Below are 27,098 nucleotides of genomic sequence, written 5' to 3' on the forward strand. Positions count from 1 at the left end.
GTGCATGGGAAATAAAACAACCCGCCCATCTGCCAAATTGTTTTTTTGTCTGCCTGGGTGAAAGGCTCATTGATGAAGCACGAGGTTCCTGTGACGGAACTCCCCGCTCAATGGCAACAATGGGAAATCACAGGTTGCCAGGCTCACAGCAGCTATGGTGTCTTAAAGAGACATTCCAAGCTCCCACCTACACTGCAATTTCCACCATGACAGTTATAACAGAGGAGCCCACGGGCAGCAAGACGAACTCAGGATTGAGGCACCAGGCTGGGGCTTGAAAGACAGGCGTTCAAGTCTTGGCTCTGTCATATCATCTCTTTGCATCTCCGTTCCCTGTCTGTACCGTGGGGGCATTCCTTCCCTAGGCTTGCTGGGAGAACACATTTATTGCTCTTTGCAAGGGACCGGGGCCATATACATGGAAAGCGGATGCGGTTTGTGTCCTGAATTGTGTCCCTGCTCTGTGCTAAAAGGTGGGGCAAGGCCCCAGGGAGTGACCCTTTTGGGAACAGGCAAAGGAAAGCGAATCCGATCCAGGTTTTACACTGACCCCAGTGCACAGCTGGCTTCACCAGCTCTGTGCTGCCCTCTGAGGACTCCTGGTGTAGGGAGCATTCCAGGCTAGGGGTACGGCGAGAGTGTTCTTCTGCCCAGCAATTCTGTGTGCGTGCAGTGCCGTAAGCTGTCTCCCCTCTGCCCTTGCACCGGCCTCGGTGCCAGAAGAGGGATAAAGCTGATCTGTCTCGAGTAACGCTCGTAGGCATATATCTTGCTATGGAGACGCATTGGTGTGGTAGGAGCTGGGGACACATCCTGCAATAAAGCGGCACTGGCAGTGATGGCCACTCAGCCCCACAGAGCAGGAAGAAATTTGCCCACTGGAGAAGAAGCTGAAACCAGCCTCTTGGCAGGTTGGTAAAGAGTAACTGGCGGAGTGAATTTGATCTGACAATGAAGAGAGAGGAAGGGGCTTCTGCTGAAGCTAAGTATCAATGACTCCCCAGCCCCAGTGATACCCATCATGCAGCACGAGCCACTAACACATGGGTAAGGAAGAGGAATTGAGAGGCCAAAGGGCTGCACGGACATAGGAAGCACGCCAGGGCTATGGGTGAGAATATAGTTTATGTAGTGGGTGTATGTGTAGAGGTGGGGTTCATTGCAAGTTGATTGGGCAGTTACGGTGTTTGTAGAGCTATGCTACTCATGCTATGTGCCAACCTACATGTCAGACTATGTCTCTGGGTTTTGTAAATATATAAACACATACACTGTACATAGACTTAAATAACCACCATGCACACTCTTATCTTCAAATAATAGAGAGAAATACACTACACATGATTTAACAGCTACATATGCCTATACCTACCTTAACATCAGGGGCCCGTTTTAGCTCTGGTGTAAGCACAGCTCTATTGATTTCCTTATGCCAGGCCTGAATTTGGCCTTCCATGTGCATCATGCACTCAAAGATTCCCTGTGCACATAAACATATGGCCTGATTCTCTTCTCCTTTACACTGGCTTTACATGGAGGTAACTCCACTGACTTAATTAGCATTGCAGTGATGTAAAGTTGGTGGAACAGAATGTGGGATCAGGCCCTTTGTGTCTAATTCTGAGCTCACTTACATTGGTGTAAATCAGGAGTAACTCCACTGAAGTCGGTGGAATTAGATTGCTGTCAAACCACTCTAGTGAGTGCAAGAGACTAAGAGGGGCAGGAGGTTGGTTATGTGTGACCAAGCACATTTCAGAAGATGCTCTACACGGATATTCGTCTGGGCTGCAAATGGCTCACTGCAATAAAAAGCCCAATTTATAGCTGCCACACACAAAAGATAAACAGAAATAAGCCAGAATAGTAAGAGTTGACCTGATAGAAATTAGAGAAATATGACCGTGATCTGATTCTGTAATTGCCATTGTGTGGGAAACAGGCCTATGTCCTAGTCCAGCCTCGATGCTGTTTGGATTGTACAAATGCAGACTGCCCTTCTTCCCACCCACTTTCTCTCTGAGCATCCCATCCAAGAGGAAGCTGTGAAGAACAGGAAAGGCATCTCAGCCAAGATCTGGAAACTAGCAATTTTCCTCTTCCCCAAATCAGCATTATGAAGCGGTAATGGGAAGGGAGCAGATGATGGTACAGTGTTTTCTGTGTCTCAGCAGTACGGAGATGCAAGCAGGACAGGGGAAAAATACCATCTGCTGATAGCTGCAGATATATAGATAGATAAATAAATAAAATAAGAAGCAAAACCCAGAGTGTGCCTAGGGACAAGCTATAGACATGAAAGAAAGAGGTGCAATGAGAGAGAGAGATTGGATAGACAGATGTAGAAACAATCAAGAAAGACAGACACCATCTGAAAGCAAATGTCAGAGGAAACCAATATGTTTTGGATGGGTGTCTCTTGCTCCCTCCCCCCCAGAAGGTTAGAAGTGGGGGTTAAATTTCCATGTTTTTTTGTTGTCAGATTCAAACAATCGCTCTGCAATGCTGTGAACACTAAACACATTTTGCTGGCACATTAGAACCAGAAAATGAGAGGGACAATAAACTGACTCGTCTAGTGCTTGCTCTTCAAGCCCTGTCAAATGCAAAATACAAACTACACACAACATGCATGGTGCATGCATTAGCTCTTTACATTTCTGTCAGTTCTGTCTATTTGTGTCACCTGGCTGCAGTTGAGACCAGTGAACGACCCATCACCAGAGATGAAAGGGAGCTGCAGGCAGAGTGGTCTCTTTGAGGGGCCTTTGCTTTGGAATAATTCGCTCCCCTCCCTCTGGTTTAAAAGAGTTCAGATTTGTTGACCCTCTGGAAACACTTTCTTTGGGCAAGGCTGAAGGACAGGTCTGGGGGAAATGTGGGATGGTAGCTATGTGCGCTAGTTACAATGTGAAATTAAACATTTGATTACACATTTGTGTCAACATTTCATTGACAAATAAAGGGGACAGAGGATTTGAATATTTTTGTGAATCAGCCCCTTCTTTCTCATCAAGTAATAGTTGCCATGATGGCTTGATGCCATAGTGAAGTGAAAGTATGTGCGACTATTTTCATTCTTAAAGACTGTGAAATGTATTCTTCGCTAATGACAATAAGGCCAGCATCCGGGATGGATGGTCCTCTGTGTGTACTATGTATTAACTCTAAAGTTTTAAAATAAACTTACGTGTGCCCATTCAGTTTTCAATTTTAAATACATTACTACATGGTTTAATATAGGCTACAAGAATTAAGGAGTCATTTCTTTTTTAAAACCTATGAACCTGACATGGACAATGTACTTTTAAGAAACAGCAGGTTAATGCAAATCTTTACACATTTGCTCTTTCTTTCTTTCTTTCTTTCTTTCTTTCTTTCTTTCTTTCTTTCTTTCTTTCTTTCTTTCTTTCTTTCTTTCTTTCTTTCTTTTTCTCCACTATTGACAAAGGTCAGAGTGGTATCATTCCAATTACAAAAATCTCTACCCTCTCTTTTTCTTGGAAACACTTCCTCTTCTGGAAGGAGGGCAGTGAATGGCAATTCTATTTCTCTCTCCTTTAGGTTGCTATTGAATATACAATGTACTTTTCTATAATGCTTTTGTGCACGAGAGAGAGAAAGAGAGAGAGACATGCTGTTAGTATAACCCTTCCATCCTTTCAAAGCCAGTGGCATGAATGATAAGCATCTGTCTCTATGAACTGTGTACAATTAGAAAATTAGAATGTTTCCTAGCCCCAATAAAAAGAGCACTGAAATACATACCTCTCTCTCCATATCTGTCTACCGAGCCAGTCCCCCCAACTTAGTACAAATGCGGAATGACACATAAGAGTGGAAATGATAATATGCCTGGTGGTGTTGACTTAAACAAATCAAACACATCAGTCAGTTAAAAATTCAGCTGCCAGCATCCATTTCATCCTCCCTCACCCAGCTTTTATAGTGCTTGTTGGAGGCTCCCTTTCTGCCTGGCTGGCTTTTTAAAATAGAAGCGAAATGCTAACGACATATTTATATAAAAGCTTTGTATCAGCACAGTTGGCGGCATATTTGCTAGGTATTGTTTTCTGCTTGTGGCGGTGGTGATGATGCATGATTCAAAGATAATATATGAATGTCTATGTTACTTCTGCGTAAGCCAGGTTTGTTTGTAACGACTTAGCCAACCATCTAGATGGGTCAGTTTGAAAATGTTCTCCAGAAGAAAATAAAAATCCTTTAACCTTGAACTGTCCCTGGTGTCCTCATTGGGATATCGTCCACCTGCACAAAAATCCTCTGTGATTAAAGATGCCTTAGGGACCTGGAAGCATTACATTGACTGTATATGGCTAAGTGAAAACTCAAAATGCTCGTTGCCCTATGGATAAAATAGTTACAAGAGCCTCTAGTTAGCCAATTAATTATCTCTCGAAATAGAACAGACAGCTGATTAAGCTGGTGAAAAAAAGCAGTTCATCTACAAATGCTAACTTGGCCCATCCTCTCCCAGAGAGACTTGGAAGACGCCAGGCCTCATTATTTCCAGGGTTACAAGCATCGCTCCTCAGTTCCAGACAAGAGCTAGGACAGGGTGAGAAATGTTCATTGAAACCATGGAGACAGAACTCCAAAGATGGTGGGAGACAGCTCTAAATCCCGCCGCCTGGAAAGGCTGGGAGGAGTCAGCCATTACTATAGAGTAGCGACAGCTGCTATAGCTGTGACTGGACACCCATTTCCTCAATAACTCTGAGCATGCCTCTCTCCTTCTTTCACGCTCTCATTTGTAGCTCTGTCACCAGGGTCTGAGTCACGCCAGGTCCACAGTTTTGCTCTGCATTGCTCTGAGCTTTGTAAAAGAAAGAGGCACCAAGTATTCAAAAAATAAAACAAAACAACCCCCCCCACTGTGCTCCTCACTGAGGCCATCAGCAGGGGCACCTGCCTTGGACACAGGAGGTGGGGGTAAAAATACCTTTCTCTAGGCAGCTGGTGGTTAGGGTTGTGCCGGCACCGGACACTGAGGCCAAAGAGTTTGCGGGCAGTGCGTTGGATCTTCTGCCGTTGGGCTTCCATGGAGCTCTGCAGGAGTTTGTATCGGTTCTGAAGATCCCAGTCATTGCCCCAGTGCTGGTGGATGCTCCCGATGGTCAGGAAGTGGTTGTTAGGTAGCCTTTTCATGAAGGATTTAAACTCATCTAGGAACACACAACCAAAGTGACAGGCTTTGAGTGACTCATGCTATACTGGGGGCATAAGACCTAATACTAGCTACTGAAGCAATGACAGCCAAGGTGCAGTAGGGCCTTAATGACCAGCTGAAGCAAGCTGATGAGCATTAATCCTCAGGTTTGTCATTATCCTCCAGGAAGCCCCCTAATTCTGTGGTTGTCATTGCTATTATAAGGGGGGATTTGTAGCCAATGCATGTTATGGGTGAGATATTTTCCATTTATACTTGCAGCAGCAGGACATAGATGGAGAATTAATACTCCAGGGCATGGGATCTTAACCTGGGCGAGTCACCAAAGGCATTGTGGGATTGTACCCACCCTGCCACTGCTAAATGGGAAGGGCTCCCGGCAAGGCCCTAGTTATATGGGATGGGGGATTCCACTAGATAAAATGTGGAGATTAGAGCTGTTTAAAAAATGTTCAAGTGAAAAATGTTTCCATTTAAAAATGGCCTTTCTTTCAAATCCAGAAATTTTCATGAACGAATTTGGTTTGTTTGAAATTTTCCATTTTTTGCCCCACCACACCCGAAAATGAAAAATGTTGTCACTTTTTTCTGTCTTTCAGTTTATTGTTTTCATGTATTCCCCCTTTCCTTTCTCTCTTTTGGTGGCAAAATCAAAAAAGGGGAGGGAGAAGAGAGAGGGAGGGAAAAAAGCAAAGAGCAAAAAATCCGAGAAGCAAACATTTTCTAAACCAAAACTTTTCTATAGAGATTTTCTTGAAATTTTTCAAATAAATGAAAAATTGTTCCTTTTTGATCATCGAATCATAGAATATCAGGATTGGAAGGGACCTCAGGAGGTCATCTAGTCCAACCCCCTGCTCAAAGCAGGACCAATCACCTACTAAATCATCCAAACCTGACCTTAACTATAATCAATATTTTTTCCCCACTGTACGTTTCCTATTGTTCAACCTCTAACTCAAATCTAGCAGCCTAATAGAGAAAGTCTATGTATTAGCCGAGTAGGTAGTTAGGGAGGTAGATAGATATTCATCACCATACAATCTGAGCACCTAATAAAAATAATCACTACCACCACACTATAAAGCCCATAGGACATATGGTTTCCTACATCCTTCCCCAAAGGCAGCTGGGAGATTTTCTTTTTTAGTCATCTGCATTCCACTCAATTTATAATGTGGCATTCAGTCCCTTTCTCCTCCTCCCCCTAAAATGACTCCCTCCCATTCCCCTGTCCTCTGAAACTATCATCATGTATAATTGCTTCTGTGGACCACACTGATTATACCTAGTACCTTTTAGCAATAAAAGCTCTGCTTTTGCTTCCCGCCCCTTACAAATCAATTTCCTCCAAAGACGGCTTGTGTGAAAGGCCGAGCTCTTTTCTCTCTGATGATGGATGTGCCATGATTTTGTAGAGACGAGGGGTTGAAATTTGAGTTCTTTGTGTGTATGCTGATACCAGCAGCACAAGACTCGAGAAAAACAAAGCCAGCAAAATAAAAGCTGCAGGGTGTTGGTGCCAAAAGCTAAGGTTGACTTTAAGAAGACCAGTTTCTTAGTTAATATTTATGTGTATTAAAATGGCACCTAGAAACTCCAGCTGGGGTTGGTACCCCTTTGTGCCAGGCACTGCACACACATAATAGAAAACCCCTGCTCCAAACAGTTTGCATTCTAAGTTGTAGAGCTGGTTGGAATTTTATTCCTCCCTCCCCCACAGAAAATCTCCCACAATGTACCACAGTCTTCCCTTTTGAGCCACCCAGTGTATCATGGGAGTTCCACAGCTCTGGTTTATCATGGGAGATGTTGTCTGGCTGGGGAGCCCAGCCTAGAGAGGAGAATGGAGGAATAAGGTACCTGAACTACAACTCCCATGAGGCACTATGGTAACATTTCCAAATAATTTTTGTTTAGATTTCAGCCAACATTTTTGTGGTTTTCAGGTGTTCAGTCTTTCAATGAAAAGTTGAAATTTTCCAAGGAAAGCAGACACTGTTACATGCCCCCTCTCCCCACATTTACTCAAAACCCAATTTTTCATCCAAAACAGTTTTGAAGGAAAATTGTCCAGCTCTACTAATTAGACAAGATAGAAATAGGCTGTGTTATTATGCCCATTTTGCAGATGGGAAACTAAGGCATACAGCAATTATGGGGGATACTCTCAGCTGGTGTAAATCAGTATAGTTTCATTGGCTTTAAAGAAACCACACCAGTTTTCACCGACTGAGGATCTGCTCTCACATGACTTTGTGAGATCACACAGGGAATCTGTGGCAGAAGCAGGAACTGAGGGTAGATTTTTTGAGTTGCACTCCACTGCCATAAGCTCATGTGCATCTTAAATTCACAGTTCCCTGTTCCCATTTTGGTTAAGAAGGCCTAAGGGATAATATTGGAGATTTTCATCAAAATGTTTTTTCCATGGATGAAGACCAACTAAATAAGGAAGTTTTATTCACACAGTGAAGCAAAATGCTAATTAAACCTTAGATTTAATGTCACTTTCCACTTCAAGAAATACTTTATATGGAATGTAACAAATTGATGACTGAAATGTACCAATTTGATATACAAAATACAAATAGGTGTCACTTCAGCCATCATTGAAAGGCATCCACCTCGGGGAAGGAACATGGCAGCAGTTTAAGTGCACACTGCTACACAACATACCAATTCAGACCAGTTTTAACACCTCTACACTTTCAAAAAATGTCTGGGGTCTTTAATGACAACAATGGTTAGGATGTGAGATTCTGATTCTCCTCTTATACCAATTTAAATCAGGAACAACTTCATTTAAGTCACTGGGTCAGCTCCTTGGGAAATGTAAATTGGCATAGCTCCATTGACCATGCTGATTTGCACCAGCTGAGGATCTGGCTCAATGGTTCCTCGGTATAAAATCAGTGTGGGAGCAGAACCACTTGGAGCAGCAGTGAGCACACTTTCCAGGCTCTGAACTATAGATGAGCCCTTGGCAGATCATTTGAGGCCCACTATAGGGCACCTAGGTTAGACCATCAAGGGGTCAGGAGCCTACAAAACAATGAGTAACAAAGGACCAGCTGAGAAGCGTGGCTGTGATGCTGTGAAGGCCCTCCCTCCCCCCCTCCCCCAAGCTCAGGGCAGTTTTCATAAAAAGCATTTTATCCAAGGCCTTGCACCATTTCCTCATTGGACAAAGGAACATTTGTCAATTCAGAGCCTGAATAGAGCAGTTACGACTTAAGCACCAAATTGCATGAAACACCATTCATTTCAAACCCGCAGCAGAGCTGGCCAAAAGCCAAATGTGCTCCAAATTTGCTTTGGGTGCATGTCATGTCACACAACCCCAAAAGGAAAGACCCTAGGAGGGCAGTCCCTTCCTGACAACTTGCATTCCCACGCTGGAGGCAGGTGTAATTTGGCTGCACTAACAAGTGCATGCAGTGTGGGGAGGAGGGGACCAGTGAGCGCTTCATGGATTAATTCCCACTTTAAAAGGGGTGTGTCCAGGCAGGGGCAGGAGCAGTAACTCCACCCCTCTAGTGACTGCTGGGTGGAGCATTTATTGTACCTTCCCCACAGGTGTAACAAGGGCCAATGCCCCGGCATCCTACCCAGAGCCCCTGAAAGCATTATGCTTTATGAAAGCCTAATAAGGGGCCCAATTCAGATCTATGTTACACCAGCATCATGCAGACAAAACACCAATAAAACCACCAGACTAAACCACATAAAAATCAGGAACTTCAGGCCACCAGACACCAGCACTCAGATAGAGCTCCCCCTCTCCCCCCTCACCCCCCCGCCGCATCTCCCCACAGCACACCTCTGTCACAGAGGGCCTTAATCTGCCCTGTGATATATGCACATGAGCTGCCAGTACACCGATAAGGAGTGTGTAATTCCAGGAGAGCTAAAGATATGTTCTGCACCATTTACATTGTGGCTAATCTATAATGAAGTTAAATATCACTCCTGTTTAACGATGAAATAGACCATTTGGAATGCTAGCAGGGCCAATAGAAAATTTTCCATCAAAACTGGGTTTGGATAGAACATTGGGTTTTCTACGAAACAGCGTTCTTCATGAAAAGTGTCTGCTTTACAAGAAAATATTCCAATTTTTGTCCAAAAAAATGAACATTTGAAAAACAAAATCTTCTAGATATGAGACCAAAAATATTTCGTTTTTTCCAGTGTGGGTGGGGAGTGTTTAATGAAAGGTCAAAATGTTTTCTGGAAGAGAAACCCATTTTCCAAACAGCTCTTGCTCTTCTCATTCTTAAAAGAACAACAACAAAACCACAGAAGCTGGAAAACAGCCCTTTTCCCTGGTTACCTGAATTCTCCAGATCTTTATAAGCTTCCGTCCAGGACTTGCCCATGTTTGCCAGCGTGTACTCCATGATCTGAATGTCGGTGATGGGACAGTTGCATTGTGGGAATTCTTCAGCACACTGGCAGCCACACTGGCTGTTCCGACACACATACTCTCCCTCTCCATTGCACATGATGTAACTCAACGCAGACTGGACAAATTTCTCCTGTAAATACTGAGGGAAGATGATCTGGAGACCTGGCGCAGAGACAAGAGCAGGGAATGTGAAAATAAATGCTTTGGGTTGCCGTTTCTTTTTTTAAACCTGTTTCATTAACAGCTTGGGAAGGTGACACAGAGGCATTAAAAGTTGCTATAAGATTTCTTCCCTAGTTATCATGAGCAAGGAATTTGGGGTACAAGATTTATGCCTCAAGCGCCTTGCAACTGGTGAGCTGAGATCTGATTGCATCTGCTGGCCTTAAGGAGGTCATGGCGTGGGGTATCGTCTCAAAAGCCTTGGAAAATACACAACAGTATGTACTGCAAGAAGAGACATAAGGAGGGAGTCCTGTAGGTGAAAATGACATTGTTATACTATTAGGTGCTAGAAAAAGCCTGCTAAAAACCTGTAGCCTCACAGAGCTGCCTGGGAGGGGCTGCCTCTGTACCCCAACTCCAGAGTCCCCTCTATCCCACACTGGGGGGAGGTTGTCTCTATTCAACTCAACCCCAGACTCCACTACAGTATGCTCCACCCTGGGACACAGTGCTGGCCTTTAGGATGGATTTTTTCAGCCTCATCCACCAAGCACTAGTTCACCCATAATGAGCGTTATGCCATTCCGACCTATTTTGTTGGAAACTAAATATCTCTCATGGTGCGGAAATGTCGGACCTAGGCAAGAAAGACGGAATGAAGGAAAGGCTAGAGAGAGGTAGACAGAAAGAATTACCATAGACAAGAAAGAAAAAATACGGGGCGGGATTTGTACTGGTGGTTAGGGATTTTGGAGCCCACGTCCCACTGAGTATGTGCCACATTCTTACTAATGGAGACTGGCATAGTTCCACTGACCTCAATGTAGCTTTGACACTTTACAAATCCTGAGAATCTAGCCCTACATACGTACCCATTTCCACACACACACACACACAATCGCGTGCGCACACACTCTAGATATTTTTCTGTGCTCTCCTGTTAAAGCCCAAGTCTGTGGACTCCCTGCAGACGGCCTGGGGCCCGATAGGATTCACAGCTGTTTCCTTGTACCTGATAAGTTCTGCTTGTCAGACTGTGTCAGTTTCTGCAATGCATGAGGCAGGGGAGAACAATAACTATGAGTGAAGGAGCCTGGCCTGATTGCCTTTCCTCATAAAAGGCCCAGGGATTTCAGACTGGCAGATAAAGGAGTTTATGGCTTGAACAGCAGTGCTGAACTCCAGTGTAATGAAGGCACACGGGTCAATTACCGATCTGTTTGTGTTTCTATTGCTCTGAATTACAGTATCCATCGCTGACAGCTCATTGGAGTGGAATGAAAATAAGACAATAATTCACAGGATGAAACTGTGGAGAAAGGGCAGGAGGGCTGTGATCCCATTCAGGAGTTCAGCCCCTGTCTTTGGGATGAGTCATTTGCACTCTCGGTGATAGAAAGGTGGTTGGGAGCTCCTGGGAACCCACATCAGTGCTCGTTTTAATGGACGCTCTTCCCTTCTCTGGTGCAGGACGGAATAGCTCAGGTACTGGGGAATAACCAAGGCACAGGGGACATCCCAGACATCCTTTTCTTACCCCCTTGTGCACAAGACATGGTTTATGCAGAACGCCATGTCCACTGGCAGTGAGCTGTCCAATTGTCTGACCTAATTCTCAATCAAGCGCAGAGCAGTGGCAGCTGCCGGGCAGAATAAATATAGTGCTGTCTTCAGCCAGAGGTAATATTTGGGACACATGCATGAGGAAAGGGTTTGGGGCCTGGTTTTCAGAGGTACTGAGCATTTGTAGCCACCATCGATTACCCTGGAAATTATGGGTTCTCCACACCTCTGAAAACCACGTCCTTCGTGACTACTTCTCTGCAAGAATCAGGGTTGGTGTGGGTGTCAGGGGGAGCTCCATCAGACAATGGGGCAAATACAAAAAGAGGGTGAGCCCCTGCATGTCCTATTGATCTCTCCTGGGATGGGTCTCAAGAAGAACCTCAGGACTCCTCCTTTTGACTCCAAAAGGGATTGCAGGTGCTCAGCACCTTGCTGGATTTTGCCCTGCACTATCATCTTATCCATCTATAGAAGGAAATTTCCTTTTCAAACCTCAGTACTGGAGGTAGGCGAAGATCTCCAGTTGCCAGGCTCCAAGACTTTACTCCACTTGCCTTGGCAATGGAAAGTGAGCACAGAGCCGCTAAGGACTTTAAGACTTTCAAAGCATCTGGAGAAAGATCTTTGAGACCCTGAGGCCTCCTAGATTCACTGAGGGCCTGGGGCAATAGCTAGCCATGAGCTGGACTTATCACCTTCCATGGACCCTAAAGGAATGATCTAGGTTCCATGGATTTGACTCAGTGCTTTGTCTACACTCTACCGGAATGGCCTGTCCTGGCATCTGAGATCCCATGCAAAGCCTAAAATGTTGTTATGCTTTTCAGTTCACCAAACTTTCTTTTTTAACCTTAGTTGGACAGCAGCACCAACATGCTTCCCCATCCCAGCTAATGGGGATTGCTTTCCCATGCATAACAACCCAGCTAACCTGTGGGGAACCACCCTGTACATACGCACACATAGCTAGACACATGGTGCGCACTTCTGATTGACACTCATCTCCCCCTCACTTACAGACCACAAATGTACACTCATACACATCCCCATGCATGTACACAACGTATACTGCATGGCCAAACATGCAGAAATACTTTTCAAACAAACACCCCCTCATATACAATACATGCACGCGCCTATAGTTACACACACCCATAGAAATATGTGCATCCTCACAAATGCTCACTAGCAGGTCCTAATGCTCATTTACACTAAGAATGCTTTACACTGTGTAAACTCATTTACACTCAGTTTAAGACCAGGTGCTGGGGTCCCTACCACACACAGGTGGTGAAAGGGTTAATGTGGGCCTGACAGGCCAATTAACCCACCCGGTTGCTCCTAGAGGGTAGGCCAGACTTAATTAAAGATGAAGCCTAGCTGGGGAGTGGTACAAAGAGAAGCAGTGTGGAGCAGAAGGCAGAGAGTGAAGAATTCTGCAGTCACTTTTGTGGAAGTAGAGAGACCTGAGGAAACAGGGAGGCCCTGCATGGCGAGAAGGAAATCTGACGGGGGGAGGGAAGGTATCTGGAGGACACAGGAACGAAGCAAGCTCCTGTGGCTGACCCTGGCTGAGGACTGAGTGACAAGAAGAGAAGCCATTGCAGGGCCAGAGCAACCATCGGCAGGGGGTGCTAGGTGAGAGGGACCCAAACCCAGCCGTGAGTGTGTGCTGGATGAGGAAAGCCACACACCCAGCCATGAGGGGTTCACCAGCAGTCAATTCACCCTTCTACAGGCCCCTTCATGATGTCAGTGTGGTGTAAAGGGCGCTTAGTGAGTACAGGCCTGATTAAAAGTTGGCCTAAGACTCAATCTATCAAGGCACTTAAGTATGTATTTGCATTTAAACACATGAGCCGTCCTATTGATTTCAATGCAACTACTAATGTGGCTTAAAGATGAGCACACGTTTAAATGGTTGGCTGGCTCATGCACTCAGATGCATGCATTTCCAAAACGCGGACTTGGACACAAGAAATACAGCTCTGCAGCTTAAAAATTCCACGCATCCTGCTGAAGGTGTTTGCCTTTCTACGGGAACTCCCTGCAATGCACAAAGATTATCCTCCAGGCTAGGAAATCCCGGATAGGGGAGGTTGAATGTTAAGGTTGTAGGAATATAATCACACACCCCTACACTCCTGTTCACATGCACACGTAAACACGCAGAGGTGCACTCAGACCAGAGACAGGTATGCACACCTGTGCTTTCTCACCCACCAGGCTTCTGGGAGACTGCACACCTTAGATGGTAACCCATTGGTCAGGATCAATCACAGGCCGAATGTCTGACACACGGAAGTGCAAAGGCCCTCTTTAAAATCTGGAGGGAGCAGAGAGAGGATATGGGAGCTGGTGTGGGAAGGGACCTGAATTCATCTGGAAGGGGTTCCTGGAGAGGTGTTTTGGCCTTGGCCTGGACATATCTAAAAAGCATATTGCAACAATGCAGGCACCTTCACAGAGCCCCGCAATTAGAACCGAGTGACAAAAATGTTGATGGAACAGTTTTCTCTTAAAAAATGCAGTTTTGCTGGGATCCAAATGTGTTGTGGGAAATGTGTGGATGGGGAGAAAATGTAAATGAATTGTTTTGACTTTCTCATTTCATTAAGGTGATGCTGAAATGTTTCATTTCAACTTTCTCATTTCAACTCCTTTTGTCTTGACTTTTCCCCTATATTAAATATTTGAATAGCTATGATACACAAATATAATATAATAGTGTTTTGGGTTACTGTACTGATGTTATCAAAAGGAAACATGGTTCCCATATTGAAGTGAAAAGATTTGACGCTATCAAAGAAAAGCATTTTGATATTTCCAAAATGAATGGTCTGGGGAACTTTTTGTTTTGCTGGAAATTTAGAAATTCTGGATCCGTTTCGGAATGAAAACCAATTTTGAAATGTCAGAATTTCCCACAGAATGGAAATTCCATTTTCTGGCCAGTTCTTCTTGCAATCTCCAGCATTGCCACACAGAGCCAAACACCTCCAGCAGCCAATTCCTTTCCAATCGGTAACAGAATCAGCCAGTGCTCAACCCCTTACAGCTTGCAAGGAAGCTGGGCAAGAATGCGTAGAGCCCGCCAAAGAGATAAGAATGCGGACACACATGAATGCATACATTCTGACACCCATCCACGCACACACATGCTCTTTCATCAGTGAATGCTTCTACTCATTCCAGGTAGGATCAGGCCTAGACTCAGACACTCTGATGTTTGAGGACATTTAGATCCAGTTCTAAATCTTGCAGCTGACCCTTATATCTTGTAAAGGGCCTAACCAAAGCCTTCCTATGACCTTTGAGGCATGTTGGCTCTGGATCTGAACATTACATCTTGGGCCTATGACTGCCAGGGGCTCGGGCACTTCCTTGAGAATGGGACGCTCTCACGTGGAGGCTTCAGTCAAGGTCTGGCTGCAGCCAGCTGGTTGGGAATCAGAAATCCTCTCTGTCATGAAGACACTGTTCTTTTATTGAACTGGCCTCCGAGCAGAGCGACATGATGGCAGGAACACAGATTTCTGTCAGCGGCTCATGCTTGGCTGCTAATCAGATCAGAGTAGACTAAGTCACGATTCATTACCTGCAGCCCTGTGACTAATTCTTAGTGAGCTCTCACAAAGCAGCTGGAGAGGAGAGAAAAGAACCTAAATAATTATTCAGCAAACCGCCCTCCAGATTGGGTGGATAACATTAAGGTGTAGCTTTAAAGGTCACTTTGCTTTATTAAAAGGAGACCATTCCTCCCTGCCCTTGAGCCTTTCCCTTAGCTCTGGGTTGGCCGGTGTTGGGTTTGCCCTGTGTTGTAGCATGTAAACTGTGTGTGCTGGTTAGCTTGTTATTCTCACCATGAGTCTTCTCTGCGCCAGTTCACACAGCTGAGACGCATCCCAGGAGCGAGCACTTGTCTGTCCTTCCATTGCAACCAGTACCTTCCTCCTTCCCTGTCTGGACTCTCAACCTTTCCTCTTCTCTTTCTGTCAGCCTTCTCCTGTCCTCTCCCTCTCAACCACTACCCTCTTCTCTCTTTCGTTCCCCTTCCCTCTGTTCCTCCCTTTCCGTTTGGACCATCACAGTCTCCCCCAACCATCTCCCCCTTTTCCTCCCCTCCCCCATCTCTCTTTCTAGGGATTATGGGAGTCTGAGTGAGACTGTATTCAGTATTCATAGATACTAAGGCCAGAAGGGATCACTGTGATCGTCTAGTGTGACCTCCTGCATAACACAGGCCAGAGAACTTCCCCCAAATAAGTCCTAGGGCAGATCTGTTCGAATCTGGATTTAAAAATTGTAAGTGATGGAGAATCCACCATGACCTTTGGTAAATTGTTTCAATGATTAATTACGCTCACCATTAAAAATGTACATTTTAGTCCCAGTCTGAATTTGTCTAGCTTCCACTTCCAGCCTTTGGATCATGCTGTACCTTTCTCTGCTAGATTGAATAAATATTTTTCCCATGTAGGTAGTTATAGACTGTAATCAAGTCACCCCTTAACATTCTCTTTGTTAAGCTAAATAGGTTGAGCTCCTTGAGTCTATCATTATAAGGCCCGTTTTCTAATCCTTTAATAATTCTTGTGGCTCTTCAACCCTCTCCAATTTATCAACACCCTTCTTGAATTGTGGCACCAGAACTGGACACAGTATTCCAGCAGTGGTCACACCAAAGCCGAATGCAGAGGTAAAATAACCTCTCAACTCCTATGCAAGATTCCCCTGTTTATGCATCCCAGGATTGCATTAGCTCTGTTGGCCACAGCATCAAATTGAGAGCTCATGTTCAGCTGATTATCCACCTCGACTCCCAAATCTTTCTTTTCAGAGTCACTGCTTCACAAGATAGAGTCCCCCATTCTGTAAGCATGGCCTACATTCTTTGTTCCTAGATGTATACATTTACATTTAGCCATATACAAATGCACATTGCTTGCATCGAGTTTACCAAGTGATCCAGATCTCTTTGTGTCAGTGACTTGTCCTCTTCATTATTTACCATTCCCCCAATTTTTGTGTCATCTGAAAGCTTTATGAGTGATGATTTTATGGTCTCTTCCAGGTCATTGGTAAAAAATGTGAAATACCATAGGGCCAAGAACGCAGGTTCTCACTGGAAACAGAGCCACTCAATTATGATTGCCTGTTTACAGTTACATTTTGAGACCTATCAGTTAGCCAGTTTTTGATTCATTTAATGTGCACCATGTTAATTTTATATTTCTCTAATTCTTCAATCGAAAAGTCATGTAGTACCAAGTCAAGCACCTTACAAAAGCCTAAGTATATTACATCAACACTATTACCTTTATCAACCAAACGTGTAATCTCATCAAACAAATATATCAAGTTAATTTGACAGGATCTATTTTCCATTAGCCCGTGTTGATTTGCATTAATTACATTGCCCTCCTTTTAATTCTTTACGAATTGAGTCCCATATCAGCCACTCCGTTATCTTGCCAGAGAGCAATGTCAGGCTGACAGGCCTATAATTACTTGGGTCATCCTGTTTACCCTTTTAAAAAAATGGCACAACATATCTTTCTTCCAGTCTTCTGGAACTTCCCCAGTACTCCAAGATGTATTAAAAATCAACATTATCAGTTCAGAGAGTTCTTCAGCCAGCTCTTCTAAAACTCTTGAATCCAAGTTCTCTGGACCTGGGTATGTCTACACTACCCGCCAGATTGGCAGGCAGCAATCAATCCAGCGGGGATCGATTTATCGTGTCTAGACTAGACACGATAAATCGACCCCTGAGCACTCTCCCATCAACTCCTGTACTCCACCGCTGCGAGAGGTGCAGGCGGAGTCGATGGGGGAGCGACAGCATTCGACTCACCATGGTGAAGACACCACGGTAAGTCGATCTAAGTATGTCGACTTCAGCTACATTATTCACGTAGCTGAAGTTGCATAACTTAGATCTATCCCCCCCACCGTGTAGACCAGGGCCCATTTTAGTAGCTTCTGTTTAACCTCCTCTCGAGCTACTAGTGGAATGGAAAGCATGTTGTCATCCCCGTATGATGAGACTACATCAGCTGGTTTTCCCCAAATACAGAATAGAAATATTTATTGAACACTTCTTATTTTTCTGCATTATTACTGATAATTCTACCATCTACATCTAGTAATGGACCAACTGCATTGTTAGGGTTCATTTTGTTCCTAAAACTTTTTTTAAAATGCTTTTTTACTGGAAGTGTGCAGAGACTGTTCAGGGCAACAAAACACTACAAAGCTCGCATCTTTCCAGGTGCCCCCCACTTCCATTGTTTCTCTCTGCTCTTTGGCTTTCTCTTTTTAGCTTCCACGGTGCTGCACAACCTTGGCTTTCTGAATAGCAGTGACTACCGGGATGGTCAGAAAGGGTGCAGTTTTCTGAGTTTCTCAGCCAGACAAACTCCCACCATCCCCATTCTTTTTTGCCAGAGACTGATTCAGATCCTGATAATCATGGGGACTGACTGAAGGAGTGGGAAGGGGAAACTTTCTTTCTATCTCTTCCCCCTTCCCTCTCACACACTGTGTCCTCCTTCTCTCTTTCCCTTTGATTTTTATTCTCTCTCTCTCTTACTCTTTCTTCATTCACTCTCTCCCCCCTCCCATTGAGTCAGCTCCATGAAAGCAATGATGAAGTTCCCATTTCCAAATTCTCTTTCATTGACATTCTGTTTCTGTCTTTATTTCCCCTGGTTGCATTGTCCCTTCAAACCCCACTTGGAAGCTCTCCTCCCATCATAGCTAACCCTAATTCTGATCAAGTGAAAAGCAAAAATCAGAATTTCTGACGTACAGGAAATTATGGTATTCCTTTTTCTTTTGGCCCAAATAGGGACAAACATTTGAAATGTTAATTTTTTTATCGAATATAAAGTTCCCAATAACTATGAATTGGAAATGTCAAAATGAGATATTTCTTTCTATTTTCCACTGGGAAAATAAAAAAAAATGTCAACAACAAGATTCTGTGGAAACTTCATTTTCCATAAAAAAAAAAATCAACAAGAACGAAATGCTTTGTTGGAAAATTCTTGGCCAGCTCTAATAGCAATGCAAGACTTCCCTCTTTCCCTTCCCTTGGTTGGTCATACATATCCTAATCCATCATAATTTATTGTACAGCAGAGGTATCTGCTAAAGGTATACAAATCTGAAGATTGGACACATTATCGTGAAATCAGAGTAATTGGTCAAATCTAAGACCTTACTATAAATCTAGAGAAAATCACTTACAAAAATCTAGGATAACCCCTTCCCTGGTATTTTCAAAAGGGCCAGAGGACAATATGCCCCCATTGGTTTTCAGCCAATGTCTTTGAAAATCCCACCCTTAATTATTGGATGACTTTAAGCCTTATTGTTCATTGGGGCCTGATCCCAAGTTCTTTGAAGTCAATGGGAGCCTTTCCATTCTTCCAGTCTTTGGATCAGGTCCTTAGATCGATCTATCTATCTATCTATCTATCTACCTATCTATCTATCTATGGGTTTTGATTAGTGATCATCCCTATAGTATATATACGAAGCCCCACATTATATATTACTATCTATATAAGTTACGGGAAGGTACATTTCAGTGATCACCAATACATTTAAAGCAACATGGCTATTATTTTTAAAGAAAACATTTTTTAAAAAATCCACAATATGACTTAGTAAATTAAGCCCAATTTCTGTGAAACATCCTATGTTTCACTAAAATTAAAATAACGCTTGCCAATTTCTACTGAAAACAAAACCATAATATAGCCTGTTCTTCTGCAAAATTTAAATTTAAATCTATATAAAAATTGGACAAAGTGAACTGTTAAAATTCATATTTCCTATTTTGTTAAACATTGAGTATAATGACAAAAAGTTCATGCACAATACATTTTCTGCTCCATTGAGGTCAATTGAAAGACTCCTGTTGACTTCACTGAAATCAGGACTGGTCATTTAATTAATTAATGTACTTGGCCCATGACCTCTAGCTCCAAAATACAGGTGTCTATCACTTGTCTATCAAAGGATTAGCTATACTAGGTAGTAACTGTGGCTGACTCACACACCTCTGATCAGCCACCAGAGAGGGACAAAGGGACATTTGGCCAGTATGTTACTTAAATATCAGTGGCTATGTTGGTATTTCTTTACATTGATGTATATACAACAGTAAAAAAGCACCGTGGCCATTTATTCTCTGGTGCCTTTGGCTTTGTTTTAGAACACAGTCAATATGAATAACAAACCCAGCAGCATAGATTCACCTCTGTACTCAAGACACTAACCAAAAAGTTAATCTCAGTAGGCCTAATATTCCATCCTCATTCAGTCCTCTCACCTTTCCCAAGCCCCCTTACCCCCACCACCACCAAAAAGAAGTAGCTGAGCCTCACAGCTTGTTCTGAATGCCAACAGACTCAGACTACTTCAGACAAGTGGAGAGAGTTGCAAGGCCAAGTTTAGATAGGTTAAAACCTTAAAATCTGTCTGGAAACCAGTAGGCAGCCAATACAAATCACAGAGCACAGGTGTAATGATATAGGGACCAATCCAAAGACCAGCGAAGTCAGCAGAAAAACTCCCATTGACTTCAGAGGGCTTTGAGTCAGGTCCATAGCCCTGCTATAAATCTCTCTCTCTCTTTTAGTCCTTCTCTCTTTCTCCTTCTCCCTGTTTCAACCATTGTTACTCTTTACTATTCGAACTGCAGTAGCATGCATAGGACTCAGGGCCAAAATGGCAAAAGCTTTTAGGCACCTAAAGATGCATCTAGGCACCTAGTAGGATTTACCAAAGCACCTGAGCAGATTAGGTGTCTAACTCCCATTGGAAGCCAATGGGATTCAGACACTTACATTATTTAGGCACTTTTGGAAATTCCACTATGTTCCTAGACACATCTTTAGGCACCTGAATGCCTTTGCAGTTCTGGCCCTCAGTCAGGATCTGGGTCCCGCTGTGCTAGGCACTGTATATATACATAGGAAGACACTGTCCCTGCTCGAAGGAGCTTACTGTCTAACTGAAGACAAGGCAAGTGAGTGTAACAAACACTAGGAGAGGAAGAAGAAGGAGGAGGAGGTATGAGCTTTAATTTTCTCTTATCATGGCTCCCCCCCGCCCCTCACATTCACTCTTTCTTCTGTTTCCTACCTTGCAGGTGGAGTTTGCTCTCAGTGCTTTGCAGAAGGACAGAACTCACAGAGTCCAGATTGTCGTAGCTGTTACAGCCCAGGGGGCCAGTCCGAGTTTCTGTTACCTAGAGCCGGATGCCAGAAAAAGGAAACATGCCATTTGTTTGCAGCATTTCCAGGACGGTCCAGCCCCTGACATCTCCACTGATTGACGGACACCCTCACCCACCCCACCCTTACCAAGATACAACCTACATGATGTGGGTGAAAGCCAAATATCCCCAGTGGACAGACAGGGCCAGGTTAGAAACGCAAACTTGAAAAAAGAGCCACCTTCCAGACTCTGTCCAGGTGCAAACTGTCCCATGTTTTATGTTATTGCATCTGAATCTGGGCCTGGTGAAGGGAGGCCTGCAGGTTGATCCATGGGGGATCTCTGTTGTCTTAGACCAAAAGCCAGGAGAGGAATTATCCCATTGTCTCTCCATGGCAATCTAGAGCACATGGATTGAGAACCAGATAGGGTGAGTGATGTCGTGCCCCTCACCACACAAGCACGTACTATGGATAAACGGAGAGACAGAAAATCCTCCTGCTGCTTGTAGCATAGCTGTTGTTATTGTTGGTGTCTATCTGCAGAGGAGACCTGTCCTTTCTGAATTCACAAAGAGTGGTTATCTGCTGTCAGGGCTTCAATATCTCAATCCAGTTTCCCATCCTTGAGGGAATAGGCAGGGCCAGGAGACACCACAGAACAATAACACAAGCCGGAGCCTTTCAGCAGTGGCTGAGAGTGATGGCTTCATCCCGCCTGCCTTCCTTGCAGCACGTTCCCTGACAATGGAATCCCTCCCTAGTGGAGGCTGAGTGCTTTCAAAGGAGAAGGCTGTTGTTTGTGGATCCGTTTTCCTTTCCTTTGTATTCTCCTCCCAGTAGCTTCCCCCACTCCCCCTCCAGCACTCTATCTCTGTCCATTTCATTCTGGAAGCCTTTGTAAAGCCTCATTGTAGGCTTTTCTCATTCCCTTGTAGTCAATTCACCTGAGAGCTGTTCAATAGAGACTGTACTGATACCTGCGGTGGAAGACATACAAGGGTGGCATGATGCTGTCTAATATTCCTGCCACTACAGAACTGCTTGCCCATTTCCATTGTTGTTGCTGACCTGCCATGGCCATGCCCTCCCCAATATCACTGCTACACTGCAAGGACCATGATCTCCTTAACATCAATGCCACACTGGGTGTCCCCTTCCCAAAATCACCTTCATGCCGGAATGGTCTGTGCCTACGTGAAATGAGGGACACAAGAGAATTACTTTTCCCATCTAACATCAGTAGCACAGTGCAATAATTTGCCTTTTCTTGTGAAGAATGCCACATTGCAATTGCTGGTGCCTACCCAGCAATGAAACCAATTATACCCTATTAAAGGCCGAGCCCTGACTAGCATCCCTCTTGCATCGGGATGGCTGTCATTCCCTGCTCCAGTTCTCTCCCTGGAATCTCCATAGCAGCAGAAGCAATACCTTGATTGCTCCGGTAGAGATCTGGATCTCATGGAGTCTCCTCATGGTGCCATCACGGTCTACAAAGTAGGAGGAAGCAAGCTGGTGCAGTGCCTCAACGCTTTGGGTAGCGTTTCCTGACTTCCTGTCAAGTCGGCTTTTGTCCATGTACATGGTCAAGGCCTCCTCCCCTGCAGTGAAGGGAAACAGATTGCTACATTGGAAGGTTTGCTGCTACCCCACAGGGCAATGTGCAGAGGTACCTATGGTATCACATGCTGAACCTGTACCATGCAAACTCTGAGATCTCTGCACCCCTGGCGATGCCCTTGTGCAACAAAGCCAGTCCCATTCTTCTGTGCAATGGGCCAGATTCAAAATCTGGGTACAGCGCCATTGAGGCCAATGGTCCAAATCCCCAGCTGCTGTAAATTGGAATAACTTCACTAAAGTCAATGCTGATTTACACCAATGGAGAAACTAGCCCATTATATAGAACAATAACAACAACAAGGCCTGTCATTGTGGGGATACATTTGGAGTGATTTGCATAGGGCCAATATTTAGACTTCGTGGAAGAAGATGCAAATCTCATGGAAGTCTATTATCTTAATTCAATGGCATAAAGGATAGTTTAAGTTACATTTAGCTCACGAGTGAATGGGTCTGTGCTGAAAGGGTAAATGAGTGTCATTTGTAACGATCTGGCATCCAGTGACTATGCAAGATGAGTGGTTGAGAAGTATGGGAAGTAGGAGGGATGAGATGACAAGCAGAAAAAAAGCAAAGAGAAGTAGCATAAATGACGACTCTGCTCTTCCTGCAGTCCTGGAGAGCACAGGTGAAGCATGCTGTGTGGGTACAAGAGCAAGGGAAAAGGTATTGAACAGGACAAAGGAGTGTGGGTAAATCAGGCTCGGTATTAATGAGAGCACTGTTGCCCTGGCAATGACAGAGAATCAGGAAGTACAGAAGTTAGAGTCCCAAGAGGCAACAAACATTAATGAACAATAGCAACATTCTCAATGAAAAGAAAAGAAAGATGAAGAACAAAGTTTATAACCACAGTTTACTTTAAAAAAAAATCTATTCATGATGATATCTGAGCCGGAATACAATCTAGCTGACTCTGTCTGAGCTCTGCAAGGCTGAAAGGAGTGACAGGCAAAACCAACATATTTTCCTCACTAAGGTCAGGAAATCTGATTTTGAATGTACACGCGGAGCAGAAGGGGCCATTTTTATGTAGTTAGCTTTGAGAGAAGAATCAAAGTTTAATTAGGGTGGAAGTAAGTAGCACCTACTGTAATCCAACCTGTGTATCCAACAGATGAACTGATATTTATGCTGCTGATGATCATTGTAATAATAGGGTTGTATGAAAAAAAAAATGCATCACCGCTGTTTTGATGGATAACTATTTTACTTTAGGGACATTTGATTTTTTAGAGGAAAAAACTGATTTTTTCTGTGGGAAGCAGACACTTTCTGTGACAAACTTTGATTTGACATCAAAAAGGTATATGAAATGTGTCTCCAAATTTTTCATTTAAAAACCAGAGTCCAGAATATTTTGATTTAGCAATACTACTGCAGTGCCTAACGGGAATTGTAATTCAGTTTCCTCATGTCCTTATTCTCTATGGGCTAGACTCACTAGCTGACCCACATATCCCAGGATGCACCATGGCCAGGGGTCTCCCATGACACACCCCTGTCCCCTCACCAGGAGAGGAGACTGTGGTGCATCATGGCAAACAGTCTGACCAGGGAACCCAACCTAAGCGACAGAGAATGGGAGTTTCCAGCATCCAACTACAACTCCCATGAGGCAAGCTGTGGCATTTTCAAATGAAAATATTTTGATTTTTTTTGCCAGGAAGTCAAAATTTTCGATGGAAAGTTCTGACCAAAAACATTGTTTTCCTCAAAATTTTCCATGGGGGAAAACTCCCAGATTCTGACCAGCTCTAAATAATAACAACAATAATAATCAATAATTAACGTGTTGACAGCGATACCTAGAGGCCCGAGCTGGGGATCGAGGCTTCACCGTGTTAGGCCTTGTACACACACACAAAACGGAGAAGATGTTTCCTGCCCCAAAGGGTTTACAATCTAAGCATATGATGGGAGACAACAGGTGGATACAACAAACAGACGGGGGAAACACAAGGTAATGAGATTAATATGATAAGCATGTTAAGCAGCGGTCACAGCACACCAGCTGCTTAGCTGCTGTCAAATGTTTTGCTGGCTTTACAACACATATGAGTTTTTAGGAGAGCTTTGAAGGAAGATAAAGTAGTGACTTTGTGGATTTTTACAGGGAGTTCCTCTGTATGAGGGGGGAAGCTTGGGAGGAAATGCAAAGGTGCTTGTGGGAAAATGTGATTAATAGGCAATAAAGGCTGTAGCTTGGGCCAAATGTATCCTTGATGCAACTCCGCTGAACTCAGTGGAGTTGCACCAGAGATCAATGCGATCTTCTGTGTCCATTTCAGACTAGATTACTATACATAGTAATGGGGGCTCTGGACGGTACCGCCTAGATGGCAGTTAGACACCCAGCTCCTATTGAGTTCCAGTGGGATTTGGGAACTCCCTTGTGTTCTTTAGCAAAGCCCGCACCTTGTTTTTTTGCTTCCCATGCAGAAAGATCATGGCCTATGTCAGCCCCTGGTTCAACAATCACTGGTGGAATGCTTAGCTGGGACAATGCTTTGAATGGGGGCTGCTCTTGTACATGTACTCGGGGCAGGTCTACACTCTGAACTTACCCCGGTATAACTACAACCATCAGGAGGGTGAAAAATCCCCCCCCCCTCCCCAGCCCCCGAGCGATGTAGTTCTATCAGCCTAACCCCCGGTGTAACAGGGCTATGGTGATGGGAGGGCTTCTCCCCGCGACATCGCCACCATCTGTCGTGGAGGTGGATTCACCACAGGGCCGGGAGAAGCTCTCCTGTCAGCGTAATACGTCTTCCCGGAAGCGCTACCGTGGGAGAGCCGCACCAGCGTTCTAAGTGTAGACGTGCCCTGGCACCGCTGTCGTCGAGGTAGGGTGAATGTAGACGTCCGTGTAGCTCCAGAAGGGTGGGGCGTGGCACTGGAGGCACAACCAAGCCATGCTGAGTGTATATCCGCTGGTCGGAGGCAGATGTGTACTCAACACGGCTCAGCCTTGCCTCTGCTACCGCTACCATGCTACGATGGCTACCCGGCGGTCTGTGGTCACGCTACCACTCATGAGGCAGCACAAATATGTGTACACGAGTGGGGGACTCACACTGCTCGCGTGTCGTGTAGACGCAGGCCATAGAGACCAGGCAGAAAGCAAAAAGTCCTGGTTAAATCCCCACCCGTTAAAGCTACTGGACAGTAACCAAAGCTGCTAGAATGTTAAATACTGAGCCAAAAATGGCATCTACATTGACAGAGCTGAGGGGTAGGAACAAGGGTCCCAGACCTGCATGTAAGGAGGCTATATGAAGCTAGCACCTAGACAGTAGTTGGAGAACCCAAAGCTTTTACGGCACCTGGAGATCTGTGTTCTAGTTCCAAAGAAGTTGTCATTTGCCCCTCCGAAGTGTTTCAGTCTCACCACGGGGAGGATGAGGGGAAAAAAGAAAACCCTCTATGTGCTTCATTCAGTGCACATCCGGGGAGACAAGCAGCGTTCCTGAGACGTGAAGTACGATGGCAGGAGAGGGCAGGGAGAGACCGCTGCTTGAAACCCACGCTGCATGCATGGGCCTAAGACTGGGAAAAGCACAACATCCCGACGGAAAGAGAGCCAGCGAAAGCAGCCCATAGATCAAGAGGGGTTAATAGACTTTTGCTGCATTATTAAGTCTTAATTTCTCGTTTATTAAGCGGATGCTATGTTCAAAGTTGTCTTCCCTTCAGGGCTTTCCCTGCAAATTAGCTCTCGGCTCTGTGTACTCCATCCCTGAGTGTGTATGCCCTAGAAATGACCCTGCACCAATCCCTTTGTCAGAACTAAACTGGAGCAGGGCTGGCTCTCTATCAGGCTCCAGGGGAAACAAGCTGCTCTGCAACAGAAAGGCATCAGAAAGCCTCCTCTTGTGGAAGGTGTCTCCACAGCAACAGTGGTGGATGCAGGATGGCCTGCTCCATCTCTTAGACCTCCCTGAGCCCAGCTGCTACGCAAAACAGCTGCTACGCAAAAAGGGAGTCGTGCACATTTGTCTCTCGTTCTTTAGCTGGTTAAATGTCAGGCTGAGATTTGAATTAATAAAAAGCACAATTCTCTGGGTAGCTGCTTTTTTATGTGGTCCGAGGTCTTTAGAGAGTTAGGGGAAAAGCAACTCCTAAGTGACAATCGATTGGATGTCACAGGGATCTGGACGAGCCTGCAAAATCTGAGCGGAACCTGTCCCACTCCATGCACCATGCAGCGGGGCTAAAGCTGCTTTAGCTTCATCACGATCTCTGTCAAGATGAATCCTTCATTCCTCTTGCCCTGCCTGCCCCACCCCCACTGTTCTGGGCTGATGGACCACTTCGCACTTCTGTCCAACACCAGCTCTCCTTACAAGCCTCTGGATATTTAAAAATGTCGTGTTGTAAAAACAGGAGATGGAACAAGCCACTGTGAATAATTCACAACCTCACCCGGGTGAAATTAAAAATATATTTCACCGTTGAAGGTCTTTGCTATTTGGAATTTCCAGGGATGTGGAAGAGAAAAAGGCTGCCAATGGGAAGAAAAATAAAACCACAAATAAAACTCCAGGTTTCAGAGTAGCAGCCGTGTTAGTCTGTATTCGCAAAAAGGAAAGGAGGACTTGTGGCACCTTAGAGACGAACCAATTAATTTGTTAGTCTCTAAGGTGCCACAAGTCCTCCTGTTCTTTTTGCAAATAAAACTCCATTCGCCTCAATGGTTTCTTCCTTCACTGCCTTGCACTGTGTAAAATATGATTCCAAGGAGACATTTCCTCAAAAGAAATGAGTTCTCTCTGTACAGAGTTCTTTTAGGCCCTGCTTCAACCCATCATCCCTATCCAGCAAATCACTTAAGCACGTGCTTTGCTGTATTGGAACATTTCATGTGGTTTGGGGGAGGGAGGCAGGTGGAATTTGATTGGATGCA

General features: G+C 44.6%; 1 protein-coding gene across 4 annotated transcripts in view; it reads right to left on the reverse strand.

Annotated features, from left to right (window-relative positions):
* BRINP1 (BMP/retinoic acid inducible neural specific 1) overlaps nucleotides 1-27,098 on the reverse strand; it is a 93,078-nt gene that overhangs the window by 3,343 nt on the left and 62,637 nt on the right. For 3 of the 4 annotated variants that reach the window (XM_073314211.2, XM_073314212.2, XM_073314214.2), the window contains 4 exons: nucleotides 22,001-22,170; nucleotides 20,493-20,598; nucleotides 9,528-9,764; nucleotides 4,964-5,186 (listed from right to left, as the gene is read on the reverse strand). In XM_073314211.2, the coding sequence (XP_073170312.1) occupies nucleotides 4,964-5,186; nucleotides 9,528-9,764; nucleotides 20,493-20,598; nucleotides 22,001-22,170 (736 nt within the window). The remainder of the gene's footprint in view (nucleotides 1-4,963; nucleotides 5,187-9,527; nucleotides 9,765-20,492; nucleotides 20,599-22,000; nucleotides 22,171-27,098) is intronic. The other variant, XM_073314213.2, reaches the window with a different exon arrangement.

Source organism: Lepidochelys kempii, chromosome 16 (genome assembly GCF_965140285.1).
Source record: "Lepidochelys kempii isolate rLepKem1 chromosome 16, rLepKem1.hap1, whole genome shotgun sequence".
NCBI lineage: Eukaryota > Metazoa > Chordata > Testudines > Cheloniidae > Lepidochelys > Lepidochelys kempii.